The 24,957-nt window shown below is 37.3% G+C and overlaps 1 protein-coding gene across 1 annotated transcript in view; it reads left to right on the forward strand.

Annotated features, from left to right (window-relative positions):
- The window catches only part of PIEZO2 (piezo type mechanosensitive ion channel component 2), a 309,019-nt gene that overhangs the window by 238,949 nt on the left and 45,113 nt on the right, over positions 1-24,957 (forward strand). Inside the window, exons 23-33 of the mRNA XM_071737144.1 lie at positions 309-509; positions 2,121-2,325; positions 2,444-2,545; positions 3,016-3,181; positions 10,969-11,212; positions 12,417-12,513; positions 14,069-14,228; positions 16,405-16,494; positions 19,601-19,722; positions 20,536-20,607; positions 24,420-24,523. Of these exons, the coding sequence (XP_071593245.1) occupies positions 309-509; positions 2,121-2,325; positions 2,444-2,545; positions 3,016-3,181; positions 10,969-11,212; positions 12,417-12,513; positions 14,069-14,228; positions 16,405-16,494; positions 19,601-19,722; positions 20,536-20,607; positions 24,420-24,523 (1,563 nt within the window). The remainder of the gene's footprint in view (positions 1-308; positions 510-2,120; positions 2,326-2,443; positions 2,546-3,015; positions 3,182-10,968; positions 11,213-12,416; positions 12,514-14,068; positions 14,229-16,404; positions 16,495-19,600; positions 19,723-20,535; positions 20,608-24,419; positions 24,524-24,957) is intronic.

The raw sequence follows: 24,957 nt of genomic DNA on the forward strand, positions 1-24,957 counted from the left end.
ATGAATAGGCCAATGTATTTTCCCCGCCTCTCCTTTCCAAATAGAGTTCATTATATTGTTTTAATGAATGTCTTTAGATGTATCTTCTGAATGTCAGTGTGTTTCATCAAATTCTAAAGATTTTAGGAACCTCGCATTGTTTCAATAGTAGCTGTGAATAGGTGCTAGTGAATCCTGTAGCGTGGAACCAGTCAATGTTGGCATCCATTTCAGTAGTCACAGGTTTATGCTTACCAGAAAAAATTTATAGTTTCTTGTGGGTCTGAGTTTTATTTAATTTTCTTCTGATTTGATTGTATCTCCCATAGAATAACTTACTGATGCTGGCTATTCTGGCTTTTGAAGTTACAATCTACCGTCATCAAGAGTACTACAGATGTCGAAATAACCTTACCGCACCTGTGACTAAAACCATTTTCCATGATATTACCAGAGCACATCTGGATGATGGACTAGTAAACTGTGTCAAGTATTTCATAAACTATTTCTTCTACAAGTTTGGTTTAGAGGTAAATCCCTTTAGTATTAATTTGCTTTAGACCATCATTCCAAACCACAGTTCCTGATTGTGTTATTTTTGAATATTAGCTTGAACTATGCTTGGCAGCTGGATGTTAGACCTCACTACAGGAGGATGACTAATTGCTAGTAGTGGTTTTCCTCTTGCTTTTCTTTGTATGTCTTATTTATAACCCAACAAAAGGGATAACAGATGGGACAAGAGACAGAATCAAGGCATATCCTCTCATGTGCACACACACAGAGGAAACCAGGGACTACAGGAGCAGAAGAAAGCAGGGTCTTGCAGGTTGTTGTCTATGTAAACATTTCCAAGCTTCTTTTGCCTTTGGCTGCACGAATGCATCCTTCTCTTTCTACTTTTTAGAATAGCTGTTAATATGCAGGAGATCCAAACCTTGCTCTTGCAAAGCTGCTTTGTGACACTGATGTAAGGAAAAGGTGTCTCTCCAAAGAACTTTTCAGTAGACAGGAAACACACAGACAATTAGAGAAGCCAGGTACTAAAGAGTGAATGGATTTTTCTGAAGATTTGTGATGTATCTGGAGGGTGTCTTATTTAGTAAAATATCTGTTTATCCATTTGCCAGCAGTAGTATCCCAAAGTGAAGGAAAAAAAAAAAAAAAGTTTCATTTTTTGTTCCCTTACCTTGTCTGTTTATCCACAGACACAGGAAATGTACCTTCAAAAATATCACTTTTCACTAATTTCTATGGCTATCTGAAGTAGGCAACTCCTAAGCTAATGTATCCCAAATCTAATAATAATGATGCTCTTCACATACATATTGGACAATATCACTCCATACTATTAATAGACGAGTAACCTTAGACAGTCTAAGGATTAAGGATGAGTGAAACCAAAATTAATCAGCAAGCAATTTCCTTCGGGGAATAAATTCAATGTCATCCCAGTCCGAAGATAGAGAAAATCTAAATAGTGAAATGTACTGAATAAATAGTTCACTACAAGTTATCCTTTAAGTTTGAAAACATGCTTTGTGGCACTGAGGTTTGGGACTGTTTTAAGTGGAGCCAGAGAATAAAAATGCTCTGGGATGCAGAGCTTTTAGAAAAATGGAGAACTAAAGCTGCCTTACAGCAATTGACTAGATTTGTCTATATCCAATAGAAGATTTATGCTTTTGTCTGGTTCCCACATGAAGATACACGTTATTTATTGTTCTTAAGAATTTTTCTTTTTTCTATATCTGTAAGTATTCTCAAAATATATGGCTGTGCAATAGGTAATTTGTTTGGAAAAATTAAATGTTTTACATAAAGGCTACTAAGACAACACTCCTTCCATTTTGTATCTTTAGCTATCACATATTGAAAACCATTATAGCTTTAGTGCTGCATTCACACAGTTGACCTTCGTAAGAGAGTACTGAAAATTTGGGGTATTGGAGCAGGGTGGGGAATGTTGCTGTTGGAGAGATACAAACTATTTTAGTTAGTGTGTTGGTTTGCACAGGGTTTCTGCAGTCATCCTCAGCACATGTCCAAGATTCTGGCAGGACTCAGAGTAGTTCCTCATTGCTGCATTGACTAGCCATCAAGTTACAAATGTTGCTTATGTTTCTTTGCTTTTTTTCTAGACCTGTTTTCTTCTATCAGTAAATGTAATAGGTCAACGAATGGATTTTTATGCCATGATTCATGCTTTCTGGCTGATTGCTGTATTGTATCGACGCAGAAGAAAAGCTATTGCAGAGATCTGGCCAAAATACTGCTGTTTTCTGGCATGCATCATTACATTCCAGTACTTCCTTTGCATTGGCATCCCACCTGCTCCTTGTAAAGGTAAGGACTTGCTTGCTTTTCCAGAAAAGTGCTAGAAATTTGATAAGTCTTCAGAAGAGAAGGATGAAGTCATTCTTATAAAGTACTGATTGCATTTTTGTGTGCTTCTGTCATACAGACTATCCATGGAGAAGTGGGAATGCCAACTTTAACTCCAACATTATAAAGTGGTTATACTTGCCAGACTTCATTGTGAGACCAAACCCTGTCTTCCTTGTGTGTAAGTATTTTAGCACATAGTTGTGAAGTGTTGACATGTCCTTTGCTTAAAAAAATCTGTACAGTGTAATTTGAAGTCCTCCTGTTATTTACTCTTCAGTAGCAATCCAATAAGTTCTGTGGCATATTGAATACCAAGTGTGGCTTTGTACACTGGAAAATTTCAAATAATTAGTAATTTCTGCATCTGTTTTTCTCCATCTCCCATTTTTAATGAATCAACACCGAAAGAAAATTAATTATTTCCCCTTTTCTAATTTATTTGCCAATGAAATCAGAGAATGTGACATGTACAAAATGTAAAGATACGAATAAATTCAAAAATTACATTAAATGTGTTGATATAGCACAGTCTTGGGGGCTCAAGGTGTGGGAAAACAGTCTGGTGACTACATTTCAATATATCACCACTATTCACTACACCTAGGATAATGGCTGAATTTTCATTGCAACTGCACTGTTTTCTCCCAGATGATTTCATGTTGCTGCTCTGTGCATCATTACAAAGGCAGACTTTTGAGGATGAAAATAAAGCTGCAGTACGAATCATGGCTGGAGACAATGTTGAAATCTGCATGAATCTTGATGCAGCCTCTTTTAGCCAGCATAATCCTGTTCCTGACTTCATTCACTGCCGGTAAGAACTTAATCTTAAATACTTGGAAAATACAGCCCTTCCTTTTTGTAAAGTTCTGTACTGTGAAAGTAACTCTCACAGATTCTAATTTTACTTGGAATTTATATTAGTTTTTGTTGCCATCTCATAACATATCTTTTACTGCTGTATGAGACAGCAGATAGCTAGCTTCTGGGTAATTAGCTTCTGCTTTATAAAATGGCAGATGAAAAACAAGGTGTCCTAACACTGCTGGCTTTAAGTACTCCTCAGAGGGATATTCAGTGATAAACTTGCCTGAAAGAATGTATTTCCTCCATGAATACCCTATGAAAGAGTATTTATGATGGGCTTCAGCACTCTGGTGGCTTCCTCCAAAAGACAAGGCATGCTGCAAAGAATCCACTGTAGCCTGAGCTTGCCCCATGTACGTGTTTAATCCCCCAAAGTTGTCAGTCATATCCCACTGAGTTGTTGTCTAGGTACAATCAAATTAATACTCTAATATAAGAGACTCTCCTTTGTGCTATTTCATTTTGGAATAAGAATCTTAAAAGTTTGGAAGGCAAACTGGTGTGTCTTTCCATTTCCTGTTTCCGGTATTCATGTAAGGTTATTTAAGAAGGTGAATATTATGACCAGGGGGCAAATCCTCAGAGAGCCTGTAAGATTTCTTACCTTTTGTGTTTTGTCAGACCAGTTTTTTTTTTTGGGGGGGTTGGTTTTTTGGTTTTTTTTTTTTTTTTTTTTTTTGTGAATGCATGCTAAGTTGTACTAAAATCAAGCAAAATCTCCCTTTTGCTGATAAAATTTTCTTTCTTTTGCCAGCAAAGTGCTAACAGCAAAAGTCCTTCTCAAGATCTTTAAGCTGGTCCTGCTGTTTCTGTTAGAAACGGTGGCCAAATCTATCTTGAAATAGGCTTGAAAAGGAGACCATTCAAATACATTCAGCTGCCCCATTTGTCCAGAGATTTTTAGTCTCTTCTGGACAAAGGGTGAAGAGTTGCTCCCCTTGAGTTTTTTCTACTCTACACAGTGGACCCAGGGCTTGAGATTCAGTGAGATAAGCCAGAGAAGTTATAAATTCTCTTCAGAATGTTTCATCAAGTGGGGATGATCTGTTATACAGGGCTTGGCTGAGAAGAATGTGTAGGGGGAATTGCCTGAAGACTTTTTCTTGCCATTGTGGTGATTTCCATCTTAGCAAAAGCCAATACAGCAGTTGCATCAGACACACTGGTGTGATTGGTCATTGACAAAATACTGTCACTGGTGACACAGTTGCTGGCAGAAAGAAAAGGTTAAATTTCCCTCCCTTAGTCCAGGAAAAAAAAAAAAACCACAACAAACCAACAACAAACTGAAAATAAACCAAACAAAACAACAAAAAACAGTGTAAAAAATTTTTATGATTATGAGAATGTGACTTGAGGCTATCCTCAGAAGGGAAAAGGAGGCAAGATAATCACTGCTTTTAAGGAGACTCTTTTGGAATCTGTTCAAAGTTCACTAAAATCTGGTGGGTATTTCTGGTGATCTGTTAAAGATACTCCCAAATGCCACGCATGAAAATCTGAAGCACAGAGGATGTTCTTTGAAGATTTTAGATGGGAATCAGAGTCAGATTTATAATGGAACTTAAAGTCCAAGCTGAATGGGCCTGCTGCCACTCCCCAGTCCTTTGGGTAAAGTCCCATGTTTTGATCCATGTGCATGGTATGCATAAGCTTGAAGTCATTGGTGGCATCACACTCATTCAAAGGTACTGCTTGGCATGTGCTAAAAAAATAGACCCATGTGTAGACTGCGAGTTTGCAACTTCTGTTAAGAAGTAAGTAATGTTGCTGGTGGAGAGCAAAAAACCAGAATATCCAAGAATCCCATAAGTGGTGGTGATCTGGACAAATAAACTGTGATAACTTTATATTAGTTCCAGCTAAATACAGAAATCTCTGCAACTGTTTCATGTGATAGTTTTATGGTGTATGAAGAAGCAGAATGAAAAGAACAAGGCAAAATAAAAAAAATATTTTTGTTTGAAAACATCTATCAGATGAATAGAAAAACCATTAATTTCAGAAACAGAGGAAATTCCTCTTTATGATATCCTTTCTTGTAAATGCTTGGGCAGGTAAGCTGTAACTTTTTTTCTTTTTTCTTTTTTTTTTTTTTCCAGTGTTACCCTTCTAAACCTGTAATGAGAACATACTTGTAGAACAGTGTATATAGGTATAAGCAGACCTTCCTTTAGTAAAAAAACCTGCATAATAGATCTTGTGTAAATCTTGTTCCCTTCCTTTGAGCCCTTAAGTATCTCCTTCAGTGCTTTCAATAGAATGCAGCTTTTCCCAGGCTTTAGATGATGTTGTGTTTGAGAGGCTGCACTGTACATATGGAATCTTAAATGCTGAATTTGTTTCGAAGAAGAACCAGTGAGTGGCTGGATGGTCTATTAGGGAGACTGAAACTCCTATTAGGGATAATGAATCTTTAAAAAAGACTGTGAAACTCAGGGGAATCCTCTGAAGATATACCTCAGAAAAAGATGTATGTATCGGGTCTCAATCCAAAACAATTTGGAACTGGAAGGACTTTGTCTAAAAACATTTCTTTGCATAGAGGTTTTAGAGCGTTCTAAATCTTTAGGAACGTGGATAAGAACTTGATTCAAAGGTTATCCAAGTGAATGAAATTAAAAATGGCATTTCTCCAGAAGTCAGTCAGAAAGAGCCAAAAAAATAAGTGACGATAACATGGTTATGTACAAATTACAAAACATAAAAAATTTAGTGTTTAGGAGTACTCGTGTTTTCTGAGAAGCCCAATATGTATTTACTTTAACTATGTAAAAGAGGTGGCCATTGGAGGCTGAAGCTGCCTTTCTGATGTGTCTCTTCCCTTGAGAAGAGGCCAGTTGTTCACTGTTTTAGTAGGCATGGATAAAAAGCTTTTAACTGCAATATAAACAGTGGCAGAAAAAGAACATACTTTTAAATACTTAATTTTCTTCTCTCTGGAGAAATGCTTGAGCTCAACAATGATAAATACAGTCTAAGAAAGAGATTTCCTGAAATCTTCTTGTCATTCCACCCCCAGATTTCTCAGGGGGTATATGCTTGACCCCAAAGGAGAGTACAACTAAAGGTCTTCGAAACAGAAATAAAAGTGAAGAGTAGAAGTAGGAGCTTTTAAAATCAAACAGGCTTTAAAGCAACTTCACTGAGGATAATCCTTTCCCACAGTCTGTTGCTGGAAAATCCTCATTGCAGTTCCCAAGCAGTTTTCAGATGTTCTCCTAGAAACTGACTGGGAAAAAATGGAGTTACCATCTACTTTTTTCCTCTTAAGAGCAGAAACAATATTAAAAGCCAGTCATTGAACTGTCAGCTTTAATACCTGCACCCTGGGAACCATCACCAGGTGAGTCAAGTTCACAAAGGTTCACAAAGGCAGCTGTGATGTCTTTCTTAGAACTACAATGTTAACTTGAAGTAGTGAGAGAGCATCAGCAAATCATCATTACAGGCTCCCAGTCGTATTTCTTGTATTAAACAGATAAACATTTTGGGGGCTAATAAATTCAGCCTTATAAAATAACACTGCTTTGATTTTTAAAGCAGATAGAAGCATGAAGGAAGGACTTCACTGGTAAGAGTGAGAGTAAGAGTATGTCAGTCCTAGAAGAGGGCTTGATGAAAATAGTGGGAACTAAAACCTATAGGATCCACAACACTAAATTTGAAGAAGTCTGTTGAAGTAAGGGAGCTTCTTTTCAGGAGTTTCAATATAGCTTTGGGCAAAAGCACAGTCAATGAAACTGCCTTCTGAAGACTGAAATGGAGCTACAGAGAAAGGCTCTGGGGATGGGAGTTTAGTGAGAAATTATCAGTATTGAGATTCGAAGGGGAAAAAGATTGTGATGCAAGGTCACACAGGCTCCTAAGGATGGAAGAAGCATGAGATAGGGAAGAGGAAAAGGAAAAAGAAATTTGGAGAGGAGAGATAGCTTATAGAATGTCTATATAGAAAGAAAATATGACTGAAGGAGGATGAGAAGGTAGTCATCAGAAGGGGGCTGTAGCCCTGGAGTTCCATGGAGGTGGTGAGCCTCACTCAAAGCAAAAGAGGTGGCTGGTAAGGGAAGGCAATGAAGCTACATAACAGCTGCTCCTGCAGAATGAAGAAGCATTAAGCTGTAGCAGTCAGTGTGACAGCACAATATTCTCTCATCGGTGTGTAAGCAGAAGTGTTTTCTTTCCCTAAACTTCAAAGTACTGGCTGAAGACAAACATCTTTCCCCCACGGGGTCATTGGCTGCAGCATCAGCACCTGGTCTGGAGGCAGAGGTCTGGACACCGGACTGGCCACAGCCAAACACATCATTAAGTGTGCTGGAAACACAACTATGCCTAGAGCAATCTTTTTGCAACAGGGTGGATTGCATTATGGTTAAAAACTAATTTCTGTGGAAATAAAATATTGAAGCAAACATGATACAACTAATAAAACTTTAGTGAGAAAAAATAGGTCGTTTGATATGGAAAGCCATCTGGGGTTGCTATAGCTTTGATGGATGGGTGGAATGAACTTCAGACTTTGTCTTCCTTGATTTTTAGCAAAATGATATAGTAATTTTTTCCAAATGTTATCCAGAGTATCAGAGGGCAAATCAGCATTTTTTTATTTTTATTTGTCTTTGAGAATTCTTCTGTGTAATTTTGCATTCAGAGGCTATCATGCTACAAAAGGCCATAGTCTGATGCTTTTGGTACACTGGCAATAGTGGCTAATCTGCCTCAGATGTGTGGCTGCGTGCCTGGCCCCCAGCTACACATGCCTACTTTTGCATTCCTCACACCAGCAGTGAGTTGGTTCATATGCTGAATGAGCAGAAAATTCTCTCTTCCTTCTGTCCTCTCCCAGAACAAAGAGACTTGAAAATTTACTTCTTTAAACCAATTCAAAGAGCCAAAGCCAAAGAAGAGGCTGGAACCCAGAGCTGAGGAGATGAAGGGGAGTGGGTCTGTTCCCTTGGGAAGCAGTTGGCTCTCAGATTTCTCAGGTGTTCTGTCAAATACCACGTCCTGAGAGTGGCCTCTCCTCTCTGTGACTGGATGTGGATTTAGAGACTGCTTAGAAGATGAGGTTTGGAAGGTTACCTGACATTAAACTAATGATCCATGTGGTCTGCAGTGAAAGCATAAAATTATAGCATATGCTATTCAAGCCTAAGCATTTTCTGCTGTCTATGAAGAAGTTTTCAAACATAGAGTAAACACCCTCACTGACCTGGATTTTTGTAAGGTCTTTTTAGCTGTTGGAGTGGCTTTGTGCTTCAGCCTCCCATTGTTGCATTATAATTCCCAGAGCAAGGAACTTCCTAACTTTGTGGGGTCTGAGGCAGAATTTAAAGATTTGTATCCAAGAATGTGTCAAGTAATTTGAGATGCAATATGTTGAGAGCTGCCCCCCAAGACAGGTCCTCTTTCCTGCTTTTCCAGCACCTGCCTATCTTTATCATTATAAGCAATTAATGGAAACCATGGGGATGCATAGCTCTGCACTGTAGCAGACAAGGAGTTGTGGCAAATTGCAACTAAAAGAAGTGTGATTTCAAGAATATTTTTATCTGCCCAAGACTACTCAAGTGTAGTTCTGTCGCTTGTGTTTAATGTGGTGTTTTTCTGGAGCCTGCACACTATGGGATGGTTGGTGATATTTGTTGGTCAATTGTGCCCTGTATATCATGTTTAAAACACCATTTTGCAAGATGTCCATTTCAAAGGTGAATTCTTGTGAGCCATTTTTATAGTTGGACTTGCTCGTAATTCCATATTTATAAAAATCAGAATTATTTCCATCTCTAAGAACTACATCAGTCATCATCCGACACAGCTGTATTGCCTCCTGCCTTTTGAGATGCTATCTTTACATCCTGTATTGGTCTTTGGTTGGTTTAATGATGTCTGATGCTTTTATATTTAATATATTTTTTTGAAAATGAGAAGAACAGATGTATTTAGTATTTTAGGTGACTGTTAAAATGTAGCAAGTTGTTTACATTGTAGCAAAAAAAATAGCTAAATTCTTGTCTTCAAATTCTATTTAATTCTAGAATTTTTAACCTGAGGGTGACTCAAGCAAATGTCACTGCATATGAAGGTTTGGATCAAGCCAGCTCCAGTTGTCTTTAAAAGTCACAGTCCTTTTTTATTGAAGAGTATGAAGATGTTCTCGTTAGTTTGATCAATTCAGTTCTGTTTTAGGGTTTTCTCAAAAGATGCTGATGCATTTTGTTGGTAGCAGAGGACCAGATTTTTGAAATACTGCAATTGTTAGAGTGGTATCAGGAAGGTGATCTCTTCCCAGCTATCCCACACATCAATAGTTATTTTTGCAGGAACACCAAATACTATGGTTGGCTTTGGTTTTTTTTTCGCTGGAGAAACAGTCAGAACACCATTTCCAGTGCATAGTAAGTTAATGAAGACCTTTTCAACTCACGTCTTCCACTTCTTTATTTTCCCAGTGTATATAGGCTCTTTGTTAATATAGTATCCCCCAAAACCTGGCAGCATCTCTGCAGTCATGACATTTTTAGATTCTGCAGGCAGTAGTCCATAAATTTCTCAAATGTTGAAGGAAATAAACATAAAGGGGCTTTTCTCATTACGTTTTGTGAAGTGCCTCTCTGTTTGGCTCTGGCAAGTGAAATGTATAATACAGGCCTATAAATGTAGGACTATAAATACATACTCCTAGAAGGTTCTAAGCCTGAGAACATCAAGCAGCAGGGGCCTTTTTACATGGCTTCATGCAGTGCACTTAGTTCATTTACTTCTTACACAGTTTGGCTTAGGAGTGTACTCCTATGGTGCTGTGTCCCTGCCTGGTTTCCTGACAAATCCAGTTTCTCAGCCTGGGTGAACAGACCCTGAAAACACAGTTACAGCTGGAACCAAAACACTAAATGGGGGAAGCTAAAAATTAGTTGGTTTCACAGTGTTTAGCTATATGTAGTACAAGGTATTGCCTTTGGCAGATACTCTTAGATGAAAGCTCAGTGAGTCAATATTAAGTCAAGATTTTAAGGAATCTGAAAATACCAAAATGTTTCTCACTCTTTCCCCCTGTGGGGCAGGCTGATTTCAGATCATTCTGTCTCATAGCTTCCTGGCAAATGTTTCAGTAAATTCTCTCACATTTATGTTCTGTAGAAGCCTTTTACCCTTCAAAACTTTTAACAGTTTATCTCCATTGGAGAAAGATATCTTTAGGAGCTATCTTTGAAAACCAAGCTTTCAGCTAGCCTGAATTCCCTAGTAGTCATGAATAAATACTCAATTATTTCATGAATAAGCACACAATTATTTACAATGGAGTACTATTGCTGTCTTTTGAAGATAAATTTGTTGTAGTTTTGCTCTGACTTCTTACAAGAACATCTCAGATAGCTTTTAGATTGCTTGTGCAGCATTGCCAGATAATTTCACTCTATCATGAGGTTTGGTGAGGACATGTTTTCCCCCTTTACAAGGTACAAGGCTTGATCCTGTGTGATGCAAAGCACCCTGACTGAGTGTAGCAAGGGGCTTGTGCACCTGAACAAGCTCCAAGTAAGCCTATAAGCCAGGCAGATGAATGGGCTAGTGACCTTGGTGTTAGCCAAGCAGGTTCCCAATGCTGAAGCAGGACAAGAGCACTCAGCAGACATTAGGCAAAAGTGTCAGCCAGCAGCACAACTAGAGTAAAATTTGTATTATTGCCCTCAGAAAAATAGTAACCTATTCTCCATCTTTTACTTCCAGGTCCTATTTAGACATGTATAAGGTGATAATATTTAGTTACCTCTTCTGGTTTGTGCTCACTATAATCTTCATAACGGGGACCACAAGGATCAGCATATTCTGCATGGGCTACTTGGTAGCCTGCTTTTATTTCCTTCTTTTTGGTGGGGATCTGTTGCTGAAGCCCATCAGGAGCATCCTGCGTTACTGGGACTGGCTGATTGCTTACAATGTCTTTGTGATCACCATGAAAAACATCCTCTCGGTAAGAAGCTGCTGCTTTTCCTCTGCCCTCAGCACTGGGGTTTCAGTGGAAGTGTGCACAGTGCATTGAGTGGTCATTAAAAACCCTTTTCCAGGACCACAGACTCCTGCAAGTGCAGAGCAGTCTCCATTTTAATAGAGAAACTGCAAGTGCATATCCAGGGAATGGTAATGAATATACATTATGGGGAAATACGCACCCTTGTATTGAGCTGGGCTCTTTGCAAGCTCACAAGCTGTTTTCAAAGCTGTTTTCAAATTCTAGTTTCTTTGTCTAGGAAGGTCTCCCCTTAGAAGTCTTGTGAAAATCTCAGTGGAGTCAGAAATGAGTAAGAAGTGCAAGAGTAGTCATAATGTCAGAAAATAGGGCACATTTAATGAAAACTTTTATTTAAAACTAGAATTTTCAAACCTAGTGCTAGATGCAGTTGTCGTGTGGTGTGATGTAATGTAATTAATGAAGCAGACTACAAGTTAAAAAATTACATTCCTGCTTCCTTTAGAACTAGTGTGAGATTCAGGTGAAAACAGATATATTTGATAATTAAATGCCAAATACTTCTGCAAAATACGAACAGCTTTCTTACACTAATTAGCTCTTTAGAGTGGATTCTTGCACTGACGCTGATAGGTGATTGAGACAAGCTGGTACTTTAAATCTTTTAAAAATATAATTTTAGATTTATTCCTGGCAATTGCTGTTTTAGCTTTGAACATTTTTAGTGCTGGCTTGAAAAGAGTAGACACTTTTCTTTTTACTTTTCTATAAGTCACTTTACTGAACTAAAATTAATTTATGGGTGGTTTGAATTTGCATATGTTCTAAATGCTTACATGTGCTTCATTTTATGCTTGGGAATTCAGGGGAGCCATGCATGTGTTAAGCTTGTCCTTGTATGGTTGCAAGATTAAGTCAGTGATCTATAAAAGTTGCTTAGTGTGCCAGATGTCTCATCTGCAAAAAAAAAAAAAAACAAAAAAAAAACCAATCAAGACCCACATACCACCCCTGATAATCAAAAGAACAAATACTTGCTATCTAAAGTTGATATATGTCACAGGTAAAGACACTCTCTGGTTTAGTAATAAGATATAATACAGCCAAGGGCAATCACAATATTCTCATGTAAGGTAAATAGATGCCACTTTCCTTATCTTTGCTTCTGCTGTGTCTTGTTATAGGAAATTGTTCTTTTATTTTCCAGATAGGAGCATGTGGCTACATTGAATCATTGATTCAGAATAGCTGCTGGTTGATTCAAGCATTTAGCCTGGCTTGTACAGTTAAAGGTTACCGGATACGTAAGTAGAGCTCATTTTTTTTCATCATTTTCTATAAATAAAGAATCACCTTCAAAATCTTCTGCCATATTTAAGTTGTTCTCTCTCCTGACATATTACCTGACCAGCACTGCAAGGAGAGGGCACCTTTTCCTAGCTGCAGACTCCCACCCTTCCCTATGTGCTGTGTCTCACTTCCCATTTCTCAAAGGGCAAACCAGTTCCACGCTCTGAAATGGCAAGGGGCTCAGCCAGCATAGACCACTGTTTGCAAGGATAGTGAGTTTAGACTTTTTTTTCTAATATTCTCATATTTGTGGCAATAACAGGTAGGGAGTGGATAGTGTGAGTCAATGGAGGTGAGAGAAAAGAGGAATGATGTATGGAGAGCAAGACACTTCATCTATCAGTCAGCTGCTATTTTTTATCCTCTGTCCTGCCACCCTGGACCCATGGTTTGGAAACACCTGATTTTTATTTCGGTGGTTTTTTACCTGAATTTAATGGACAAGGTTTTCCCTAGTGAGTCTGCAGCAAAGTTCTGAGTTTCTGTCATTATGTCTGATTCTAATAGAGAAGTGAGGAGTAGGAGAAAAAAAGAGAAATACGAAGATTCAAATTCAGAGGTGCCCAGTAGTTCTTGTGTTATGAAAGACTTTTTGAACAACAACAGAAAGTCAGACATGGGTTTCTGACTCCTGAGGGAATGGGCACAGCAGTCTTTCAATCTCTTGGAGCTTGCCTTCATTACACTGGTCTGCTTGATTGTAAAGCCAGCTTCAAGCCAGAGTCTGTCCCTGGAGTCCTTCAAGTCCCTTCTATAGGGCAGCATAGGCCATTTAGTTTATAATTTAGCTCCACAAAACCCAGTTTCCATTTTTAATATCCCCAAGAGAACTGTTTCTTAGACAAGAAAGAAAGAAAGGAAGAAAGAAAGAAAGAAAGACATAGCCCAAGCCAAAATCTAGATGTAGGAGAAATGGGATTTCCTCTCTGCCTGTCTCCTCCTACCCCAAAGGAAGCATTCTTGTGGTTTCAAATATTTTTTTTCTTATGCAATGGAAAGAAACATTGAACTGAGCTGTGGAGAGGAAAAATAAAAACGTTAGGTGGTGGCAGTCAAAAAATTATTTTAACAAAAGTAGAACGCTTCTTTCTCATGTTCATAGTGTTCTTAATGGAAAAAAACGAGACAAAAACTGACTTTGAAATAAAAAATAATAATTAAAACATGCCATTTTAGAAAATATTGATATCAAAGATTTCAGTAATAAAAATTATTTTTTCCCTTTCTCTGATTCGAAGTACTTCTTAAGATAAAGAGATTTTTTTTTGCAAAAGGTTCACTTCTGGTGAATTCTCAGTTTTCATGGGATATCATGTTGTTGGAAGCTTTTCAGTTTACAGTAAAAAAATATGGTACACTTCAAATGAAAAAGCACATTAGTTTTTCTAAGAAAAATCTAATTAAATTGACTTTAATTCACATAATTTTAAAAGCTAGGGTTACTTAATTGATTAAACATTTAAAAAGAGTAATTAATACAACGGTCCTTATGTTGATGTCTTTTTCCAGCAACCAATGATGTGGATTGTAAACTTCCCAGTGGAGAAGCAGGAATCATTTGGGACAGTATATGTTTTGCTTTCTTGCTGCTGCAAAGAAGAGTCTTCATGAGTTACTACTTCCTGCATGTGGTTGCAGACATAAAAGCTTCTCAGATCCTAGCATCAAGGTAATATAAAGTTTTAAAAAACTAAATGAAACAGCTCAAGTCTCTCATGGAATGGTACTTATTTGTTTACAATAGGTAGTGCTGGAAGAATCCTTTAACTTTGATTTAAACAATCCGTGTTGAACTCATAATTGCAAACCCAATGCTAAGAAAACACACCTGAGAAAACAAATTAATGGAGAATCTGGCAGAAATTAAACCATCTTTCCTACCAAACAGCATGTGCTTCTCTCATAGACCTTATTAAAAGCTGTGAAAGTTGGTGTGTGTTGCAGTGTTCTCTCAGCATCAATACATGTGAGAGCAAATTCCAGAATTTCTAAGGCTTGGAAAGTATTCTGCTATCAGAGCCTGTCTGAGATAACATGACTTGGAAATTTTGACTCCAAAATGTCACACAAGTAAAAATACAGGCAAGTTATGACATCTGGCTTGGTAAGACCATCAGGAAATCCTTCAGAAAGTGCCATATCACTGAACACTAATTGGGTGTGGCAAGGAAATATCACCCCCTTTGAGTCTGTTACTTATACTTTCCCACAAGCATCTACTCATAGCTATCTCTAGCACAACCATTCTTCTGGTGTTTAGTAACAAGACAGATCAGGAATGAAATTCTGGTTTTAATTTCAGTAAGATTTTTAAGGAATTACTTTTGTCAATATTGGATTCAATTTATTTTGGCAATTTTTTGCCTCTGGAAAACATATGGACCTTCTGCTCTTCTGTCTGTGTTTGAGGACAAAATTTGGCTCACGTATCTTGAAAGAAAGCATTATTATATTCCTCTTTTTCCCCTCCAGGGTTTACTTTAAAAAGGGGACATGTTTATCTGCCCATGCTGAACAAAATTCACTACTGTAAACAGGGCTGCCAAAATGTCTACACCTCAATCTCAAATTGCCTCTCTCAGACTTTTGCTCTAGGGAGAATTTCACTGCTCATGGCCAAGATTGATGGATACCATCTTTTTGTGGATTTCTTGTACACTGTGTTCACAGTGAAAAGAACAGAAAATAATTAATCACAGAATCACCAAATTGTCACAGCTGGAAAAGACTTCTAGGATTGCCACGTCCAAAGATTCTTCCGTCCCCCACACCCCCCCAAAAAAAAATCAAAATGCCTCCTCAGTTGGCAAGTTTACTCCAGAGGAAAAGAGCAGACTCAAGTAAATGGCACTGGGCTGGGTTGAAAGAAATATATTTGGTTCCTACTTCCAGCTCTGTGTCTTTCGGTAAGGTTCTGAACCAGGCTTCAGTTCTCCAGCAGCAAAAGTAGAGCCATACTGGCCTATGTCAGCAGCTTTGTAAAAATAAATGTATTAATGACCAGGAAGCACCGAGATATTACAGGAAGGAGGGTAATGTAAATATAGTAATATCATTAATTTTTTATAGTTAGCTGCTTGTCTTGCTAAAATCCAAGTTAGAATTTACATGGACAGTGGAGTGGATTCATACAGCACAGCCTGAGCCTGTTTTCTAGTTCAAGATAATATTGTGAAATACAAATACTTCATCTAAATAAAATTAAATTATGTTTCAAACAATAGTGATGAGGATCCAACAATGGTTTTCCATAGTCCCTAAGAAATTAGGAGTGATGAATTTGTTAGGTAGAATACTTCCTTCCTTGTTGTACTTCACCATACTTTGGGACAATAATGATGGCCAGTCTTGACTGTATTTCTTTGAAAAAATTAAAAATTGTCACTATCCTGCATATGGCATGGCAGAATAATTAATCTCACAGAAAACATGGTTGAAAAATTAGTTAGAAGTAGATTTCTGAAACTATAGCTGTTCTTATTGAATTTCTGGTGAATTCACACCAGAAATTCACACCTGGAGGTGTGAAAGAAGTTCTAACTTGCCTCAAAGCCACTCATGTTCTGCCTTCTCAGTGACTGGAAACTGAATTCCCAGAACAGCTGCTACCAGAATTTATGGACTGAGTAGGGATCACAGCCCCAGATTTTGAAAAGATTAACTGTAAACAGATTAGTATTTTAGAGTAACTTGTTATTTCTTTCAGGTCTTGGATTCATTTTGGTTTATGCAAGTGAGACATGTACAGAAGCAACCCAGAGTTGGCATAAGGGAAACTTAGAACCATTTAATATTCCTCCCCTTTTTTTTTTTTTCCTTTCTTCTGCCCCTCCTTTCATCTGTAGGGGTGCTGAGCTTTTCCAGGCTACAATTGTCAAGGCTGTAAAGGCAAGAATTGAAGAGGAAAAAAAATCAATGGATCAGCTGAAAAGACAGTATGTATTTAATGTATTTGTGTGTATATATATAAATATATTTATATATGTATACACACATATGTATTGTATTTCATGCATTGAAATATTTCACTGATTGTTGCTATTTATCTAGCACCTTCTTCTATAGAAATGCTGATTAGGTTTTGAAGAATTATTTTTCAATTACAAAAACTACTCCCTGGGTAGTCAGAGATCTTAGGTATTCCAATATTGTGTAGTTTTAGATTACTCTTTTCCAAAAAGGTAACATACTACAGAATCTAAACTTTCAATGAAACAAAGAGTTAAATTTTATGGACCAAAGCTTAGGAGGTTAAAATAAAGAGTCAGAGGGGAATGTAATGAGTTACCTGCTCCTCAGTGAACCTGAAACTGTAATGGAAACAGATGTTTGCTATAAAACATCTTCTGAACCTTAGGAATTCAGTGGTGACAGGTTAAGAATATCGGATTTTCACTCTTCCACACCCATGTATCAGAGCAACATGACCATATAGTCTTCTCTTTATGAGATAATTTGTATCTGTGCTTTATTTTTTTCACTGTTAGAGGTCTAACTCAGTTGCAGTTTTGAGTGATCCTATTTTGTGTAGTATGAATGCATACAATGCAGATTAAACATGGAAGGAAAAAATCTCTCTTTTTTCATTTTTTCTTTCCTTCCACTGGTTATCCTGCTGTTCTCTTATTTTGTCTGTCCCTGCCTCTCAGAAGAGTAAGACAGTCAATTGCAAATGCCATATGAAGCCCATGAGAAGGTTAGAATCATAGAATCCTAGGGGTTGGCAGGGACCTCGAAAGATCATCTAGTCCAACCCCCCCTGCCAGAGCAGGGCCCCCTAGAGTACATCGCCTAGGAACGTGTCCAGGCGGGTTTTGAATGTCTCCAGTGAAGGAGACTCCACAATCCCCCCTGGGCAGCCTGTTCCAGGGCTCTGTCACCCTTACAGTAAAAAAATTTTTCCGGATATTCAACTTGAACCTCCTATGCTCCAATTTACACCCATTACCCCTTGTCCTATCACTGGTCACCACTGAGAAAAGCCTAACTCCATCTCCCTGACACTCACCCCTTACATATTTGAAAACATTGATGAGGTCACCTCTCAGTCTCCTTTTCTCCAAACTAAAGAGACCCAGCTCCCTCAGCCTTTCCTCATAAGGGAGATGTTCCACTCCCTTAATCATCTTAGTAGTAGTAGTTAGGCAGATTACTAATCAGAAGTGCCACATTAACCCTGTCTTGTTTGAAGGTGCAAACCTAGATGGCTAGGAAATAGGAGACTGAGTCACAGAAATAGTTTTCTTTAAAAAAACCAAACAAAACAATACAGAACAAACAAACAAAAAAAGCCAAAAATACAGAAATAGAAACAGCAAGGGGCCTAGCTAGGGAAACTGTAATTATGAACCACATAAGTAGCCTGAAATCACTATGGGCTAAGGAAGCTGAGTAACATTCTGGTCCTGCTGCAATGGATGGCAATATTCTCACTGACTTCACTATTATGAGGATTTTGTTCTGTGATAAAATTCCTGATAAAATTTGCTTGGTGCCTGATGCTTCTGTTTCAGTTGTGGTTCCTCCTATAGTGTTTGAGTGCAAAATATTAATTATGGATTGTAGTAATTATAATAATTATGAATTATTACAACTTTCAATAATTCTGTACTATTTTTATTAAAATATATTAATCTTCACTGAAAATATTTGCATTTAGCTTAATTGGAGTGGAGATCCTTTCTATTTTTACAGCTAATAAGCAACTCCTCATTCTATTGGATGAAACCTTCTTTAATAACTGAAAAAAGCTTTCAAAGCTCATCCATTACCATGCATGAAAAGCAGTAACTGCTTCCTAAGCAGATGTCAAAGCCCACTGCTGAAGAGCTTCTTCCACACCTGCACAACTGAAGAAGCATCAGAAGGCTGCAGGGACCAAGCTCCCTGCCTGCATGCCTGGGGTTTCCCACCAGATGATGAAATGGGATGGTGCTGCCTCTGCTCTGCATTTGAATCAATCTCATCCCAATTTTCAGGATGTGTCTGTCTAGGAAATCATTCTTTTCTGTTAATTCTACAGAGTTTAAGATCAAGAAGATTCGCTAGCAATAAAGACAATTACTCTGTGTTTCCCTAAAAATCACTAGCTTATATTTGCTGGATTTCTGACTTCAGCAATAGGATTTAATTGCTTTATTTCATTCAATACTGTGAATCAGTACTTCCTGCAGTTTAGGCTGGTTAGGGTGAAGAGAACTGTCAGTACAGTCAGAAGGTTTGTCCTACCTGACACTGCATGACTTCAGCAGCAGAATGAATGATAGGGAAAGAAATGTGACAATCTACTAAATAATAGCAACTAGCTGAGCTGAAAGAATTTTTCCTTCTCTAGTGGGTGGTTATCCACTAAGAAATGGACAAATTAAGGAGTGTGTTTAAGTGTATTTTGGTCACATTATTGGTCAGTTAATTATTTGCTTCTAATCCAGTTGTTATTAAAGAATTTATTCCTGTTACTTTTTTTTAACTACTGTTTTCCAAACTGAAAACATACAAGTCTTAGAAGACCAGATTGTGATAACTTTAGAGGATTGCAAGAAGGAGAACTGAAGGCTTGCATACATCTGAAAAAAATGGGGCAGTTGAACTCTTCTATATTTCCAGATATATGGGACGAATGAGAGCTTAAGTGGTGAAGATATAGCACAAATAGTGCAGCAACAGCTACATCCCTGGTTCTGAGTGGCAAGTTTCAGGAAAACCACTGCCTTAGGCAGGAGTCCTTTTTTTCTTAGAGCTTCCTTTGCTGTGTTGTTGCTCCTGACAGCTATTCTTTTGTTTCTAAATGATAATATAGTTGAGGGGAAGTAGGTATAACACTGCTCTCACTGACTAGTGGACAAATATCTAGACTTGACCCTTCCAACCAGCCCCTTCATAGTCATTTAACTCCTTATGTTTAAGGGCAGAATAAATCACAATGTGGGATGGGTATTTTGTTTAGAAAAGTTGGAATGTTTGTATATGTGTTTACTTGTTCTTAAGGGTGGGTCTGTAAGGGTATAGACGTGAATCTAATAAGATTCTTCCTTTTGGTAGAATGGATCGCATCAAAGCCAGGCAGCAAAAATATAAAAAGGGTAAAGAGAGGATGCTCAGCATGACCCAAGACTCTACAGAGGGGATGGAGATTCGGAAGGTTTCTGAAGAAGATGATGAAGGTACCACTAGATATTGTTGTATCCTAATTGCAATTGAGCACTAAGGACCTAAGAGATTTAATAGCTGGACAAGTGATGAATTGTTCTTCAAAACTGTCATCATGGTCAAAAGGTTGTTAGCTGAGTATCATTTTGGAGCTTGATTCAGCAAACAAGCGTGGGATTGTGTACTGCAAGAAGATTTAGAGAAAATTCTTTTCTTATGGTTACTTCTTGTTAATTTCAGGTTGTTGGTAAAGAGCTGAGTAGCATCAGAGATTTGTTTTGAACAAAGTCATTATCTATAAAACTCAGTGTTACAAATAGGTGGCATCCACATTTTCCCAGAAACATTTTCTGCATGCTGTGGGGTTTTTTTCAGTCACTGAAGTGCTTGTGTATTTTAAAATATTGTTTAAAACATGAGAACAGATAAGATTAAACCTATCTAGTGCTGCATTTCTAGCACTGACTTGGGATCAGCACTGACTGGATTTAGACTTTTTGAAGGTGGAAATATAAGGGGATTTGACAGAAGGGAAATTATTTATTTCTTGAAATTACACTCAAATGTGACTGTATGTTTTAAAACACAAAACTGAACTTTTAATCTGCTTTAGAGTAGAATGCTATTTTAACTGATGCATAAACCAGAGTATTTCTGAGTAATGATCATGTTTCTGAATGATTTAACGTTGAATGTATTCAGTAGACTTAGGATCTGATGTACTCATGACATTTTAGCTCTTATGAGAGAAATTTAAAATGATTAATCACTGTAAGAAACATGTTTCTCATTTTGTAAAATTAATATTTGGACATATTTTATTTTAGGAGAAGCAGACAAAGAGAAAGCCAAGGGCAAAAAAAAGCTGTGGTGGCGGCCTTGGGTTGATCATGCTTCCAGTAGGTTTTCTCAATCATCTTACAAATATGTGGATTTAACCCTTATATCCTTGACCAGAATGAAGGCATTCTCATGACCTGTTTGTTTTATGCCTGATTTTCAGATTGTGACTTGATAGAATGCTTGCTTTTTTCAACAAATGTTTTCTACTTCCAATTCATCAAGGAGTGAGTTCAACCATAGTTTGAACTTCTCTGTATTGGAAGCATAGCTAGCTAATGATGCTTTGGGCATTCCTAGAGAATATCAAAGCAGATAAATACATGCCAGAAAGAATCTATTTTGGCCTCAGAAGTTTCAACTCCCCACTTCTGTGAAGTACAATATCTTTAAAAATGTGAAGGCGAAAATTTGCCAATGTATTATAAGATTAGTCATAATTTATTTTTCATATACAGACATCATCCACCTTTTTTTTATGGTTCATCAGTCATTCCACTGTCAGCTCTGGAAATCCGAGTACTACAGTAAGACAGCAAGACTATTCTCAGGACTAGGCTGTGCAGAGCTCAGCTGAATAACTCTGATCACACTTAAATGTAAGGTTGATGCCAGTTGCTTTGTGTGTTTCCATTTTTGTGTGTTTATGTGACAGCAAAATCTATTCAGCTTGTGCACAAGAAATTAGTAGCCTGTATCACTCATATAATTGTTGCATTATGGTATTTTAATTTGTTTGTAGCCCAGTCTGGGCATATGATAGAGTTCTTCTCTACTTTACAGATTGGGTAAAAACAAGAAAACTGAATATCCTCTACTGGATCTTTTTTGAAGGAAATCAGATATGAACTATTTATTAACCTCTGGAGCTGGTTCAGATTTATGGCACTGTGAATGTCTATATTTTTTCTGATTATTTAGTTTAAGAGTTACTCCAAGTCATACTTTCACTCATCTACATGCTGCTTCATTTACCTATGCTTATTTATTTATAAATCAAACATGTATGTCTACCAACAGTGTTTAATAGAATGTCATGTGCTTATTTCTATCAAGTCACAAGTAAACTGTGCCTCTATTTTTATTTTTTCTAAAGGGCACACAGCCACTTTAGAGAGACCTGTCCCTTTTCAAAAGTCTTATGAAAATTAAATTCTTGCCCTGTAGTTTCAGTAAGTGCAACAGTGAGAAAACAGATAAACACTAATGTTTACTTTTTTACTATAGAATTTCTGGCCATGGTAATATTGAAGGAATGGGATATGGTCTCTTTTTTTGTACTAAGAAGAACTGCTCAAAGAGAGATGTTGACTTTGGCTTTTACTTATTTCACCCTCATTATTTATTATCCCTAGGTGGCAACCTTTTTTTTTTGTTTTTAATACTGAATATTCTTGAAATTATTTACTGCAATAATGCAAAACCTTGTGGGAAACATCACAGACCCTGATCCTGCAGTCAGTGGTTGCTTGCCACATGGCTTACATCCACACTCACTGAAACATCACAAAACATCACACTGACAGTAGGTGTTCACAAGCATACAATAGATAGAAATAGAGAGATTTTGCCCAACTATCCTTTTTGGAAGATTGTGTTATAACTCTGCAGCATTTTGCTGCTCCTGGCTGTCCATCTCAGTAAATGGGTTTGTGGCTATATGTATGTGTATATTCAAGTGAGCGAAACTTGAAGTTTTATGCCAATTCTGATGGTTAATGTAGATTTTTATTGTTTCCTTTATAGTACTTGTTATAATTGCATTATATAAAAGATACCTTATTTTTAATATCATAGGAATTTTAAAAAGCCATAAATTTGAGTCTGAGTAGAACAGATAGGAAACACCAGTGAGGCTTCTTCACGGATACTCACTCACACTCTCCCTTGCATGGGGAAGTATGGTTCCTCCCATGCTTGTGGTTTACTCATTGAGTTGTACAAAGATCAGCAGGAGCTAGGGCCACATGCTTTGAGATCCTCAGCTTCTCCTGGGACACAGACTTGTGTCTAATGTAGTACAGAAGATGGTGCCTGTAGCTGTCCAGAGGAGCCATTTCCCAAGCAGATGATGAGATTGTGCTGGTTGCTCGCCATCTGCCTCCTCTACCTCATCCCACAAGGAAAGCCACCAAGTCCCTTTCCTTAGGAGGAGAATGCCACATTTTGCAACAGGAGAGGGTTCCCTCCAGTCCAGTCTGGCCATGAATTATGTTACTAGTAAAATTTTGTAACCCTCTAGGTGACTAACACACTTCTTATTCCATTTTGATGTGTGCAAGAGTGCATTATTGCTATTCAATCATACCTCCCTCTTTAGTTGTTAAAGAAACGTAATTACTACACTATAGTGTCTCCCTCAGATACATTTTAATCTAAAAATATTAGAGATAGAACATTATAGATTTGTTTTCTGCCAGGTCAGGTGTCCAAGTCTGACCAGGTGCTACTCGGAGCCATTAATATAACTGCACCGCAATACGTTTCCCTTCAATGTCAGACCTTATTCTGCTGATCTGCATGGACAATTTCTGTTGCAACCTACAAGATACTCTTTTATGAGAGTTCTGGAGGCTACTTGCTCTTAAAATGCATTCCTCTCTTTCATGTTTTTTAAATGGGTACTTTTAAAAGGCCCTATGCCAAATAATTAATTTGCTTTAACCAAGAAAATACCAAATTCTTTTTTTTTTCTTTTCACCTCAGTTCAGCAACTAGAACTAGGGAAGTGGATTTCTTTCCCTCTGCAGGGTCTTCCTAAATGTGAAAAGTCATAACTAGGCATATGAGGCACAAAATTCCCTTTATGAGGGAGCCTCAGATGCTGAAGCTATGATCCAATAGAGTTCAAGCAAATTCCACAGCAAACGTACTGTGGAGTTTCTACAGTAGTTATGCGTTGCCATCTGTGCCCAGAGGACCTGTGTAGAATTCAAGGTATGATTGAATTAAAGCAATTGTTACTTTTCCAGAAACCTATAATGAGGGTAAAATATAATTTTCAATATAAATGTGTATTGTTGCCTATATCCAGATTGTGTGACATTTTGTCTGTGTAATTGTTCCTTTAAATATTTCAGCTTAAATGTGAAATTATTTACCAGTTTTCACTGCTGAATGTAGTGCTGTGACTTTGATTTTTCTCTTGCTCATTACCTTATTTTTCATTTCTTTTGTTTCCCTTGTTCATTCATGAAGGCCTGTTACCATCTGAGAAATAAAACTTTGCTTCTGTTCAAGGATATAAGGCCTAGGTTATTCACTATACATCTTTACTGTATCAAGGTTTCAGAATCTTTCTGAATCCATGGGCAAAAAATTGAAACTCTTTTGCAATCATGTTAATAGAATCCAAGTGATTTGTTTTAAACAAACCAAGGTTATCCATTACCTCATCAAAATTTAAATGTCTGAAGAAAGCAATAACTAATACCATCCCATTCTGTAGCTTAAAGGATGCCTCAGCATTTTAAAGAAAAGTTCTTTATTTTTTGTCCAGTGGTGCTATTCATGTAAATTCATTTTCTTACCTGCTGGGCTTTTTTACTCCTTCAACTAATCCTCAGTTCCAAATTAATTTAGGCTTAACTTAACTGCCATTTTTTTCTAAAAAGTGTGTAAAAAGTTTTCCTTTACATTTCTTCTCATGGTGATGTTTTCCTTAGTTCTTGTGCAATTCTCATTCATGCCCAAAGTATCACAGACTAACACCAAGTAAATGCCCCGAGACCTTTTAATCTCTTGCTTCTCTGTTTTCACCTTTCTTGTGGTTTTATGAATTTGTAAATGACTGGATGGCTGCTCATAGGTCTTGGGGAAGTTGAGAATTAGAAATTTTCAGAAAAATAAGAAAATATTTTGTTTCACTTAGTGGTCAGAAGTGGAAATTATTATTTGTTTGAGACGGATAGTGAAGAGGAAGAAGAAGAGGAGAAAAAAGAAGAGGAGGAGCCTCGAAAAAAATCTGCATTTCAGGTACTTTACAGAATTCTGATTTCTAATTGACATCTGGAAAAAAATACAGGTTTCTTGTAACACAGGCACATATATTACTGCAGCCAGTATATCTAAAGAAGACCTGAAAAGTATTGGAAATTAATTTTTTTGCCAATTTAAAAAGCAAGGTTGCCTGTTTTGAGCATTGCCAGATTTGTACAGGAACTATAGTAAAATTATATCTTCATCCATTTATTGCTGAGGAAAACAAAAAATACAAAAACAAAGGTTAAGAATCTGAGTTTTATTTTTTCTTTATTGCAGTAAAGACAAGCGAGTAAGTTGGCTTGCCTCTAACACTGTTGTACAATGCTTCAGTGGTTTTCTGATTTTGAGTATGTTATTATTCCATGAAGACTTTATCCCCAAAACAAGCACTTTTTCATGGGAAAGATTATCTAATTGAAAAAAAA

Source organism: Heliangelus exortis, chromosome 2 (assembly GCF_036169615.1).
Source record: "Heliangelus exortis chromosome 2, bHelExo1.hap1, whole genome shotgun sequence".
Lineage (NCBI taxonomy): Eukaryota > Metazoa > Chordata > Aves > Apodiformes > Trochilidae > Heliangelus > Heliangelus exortis.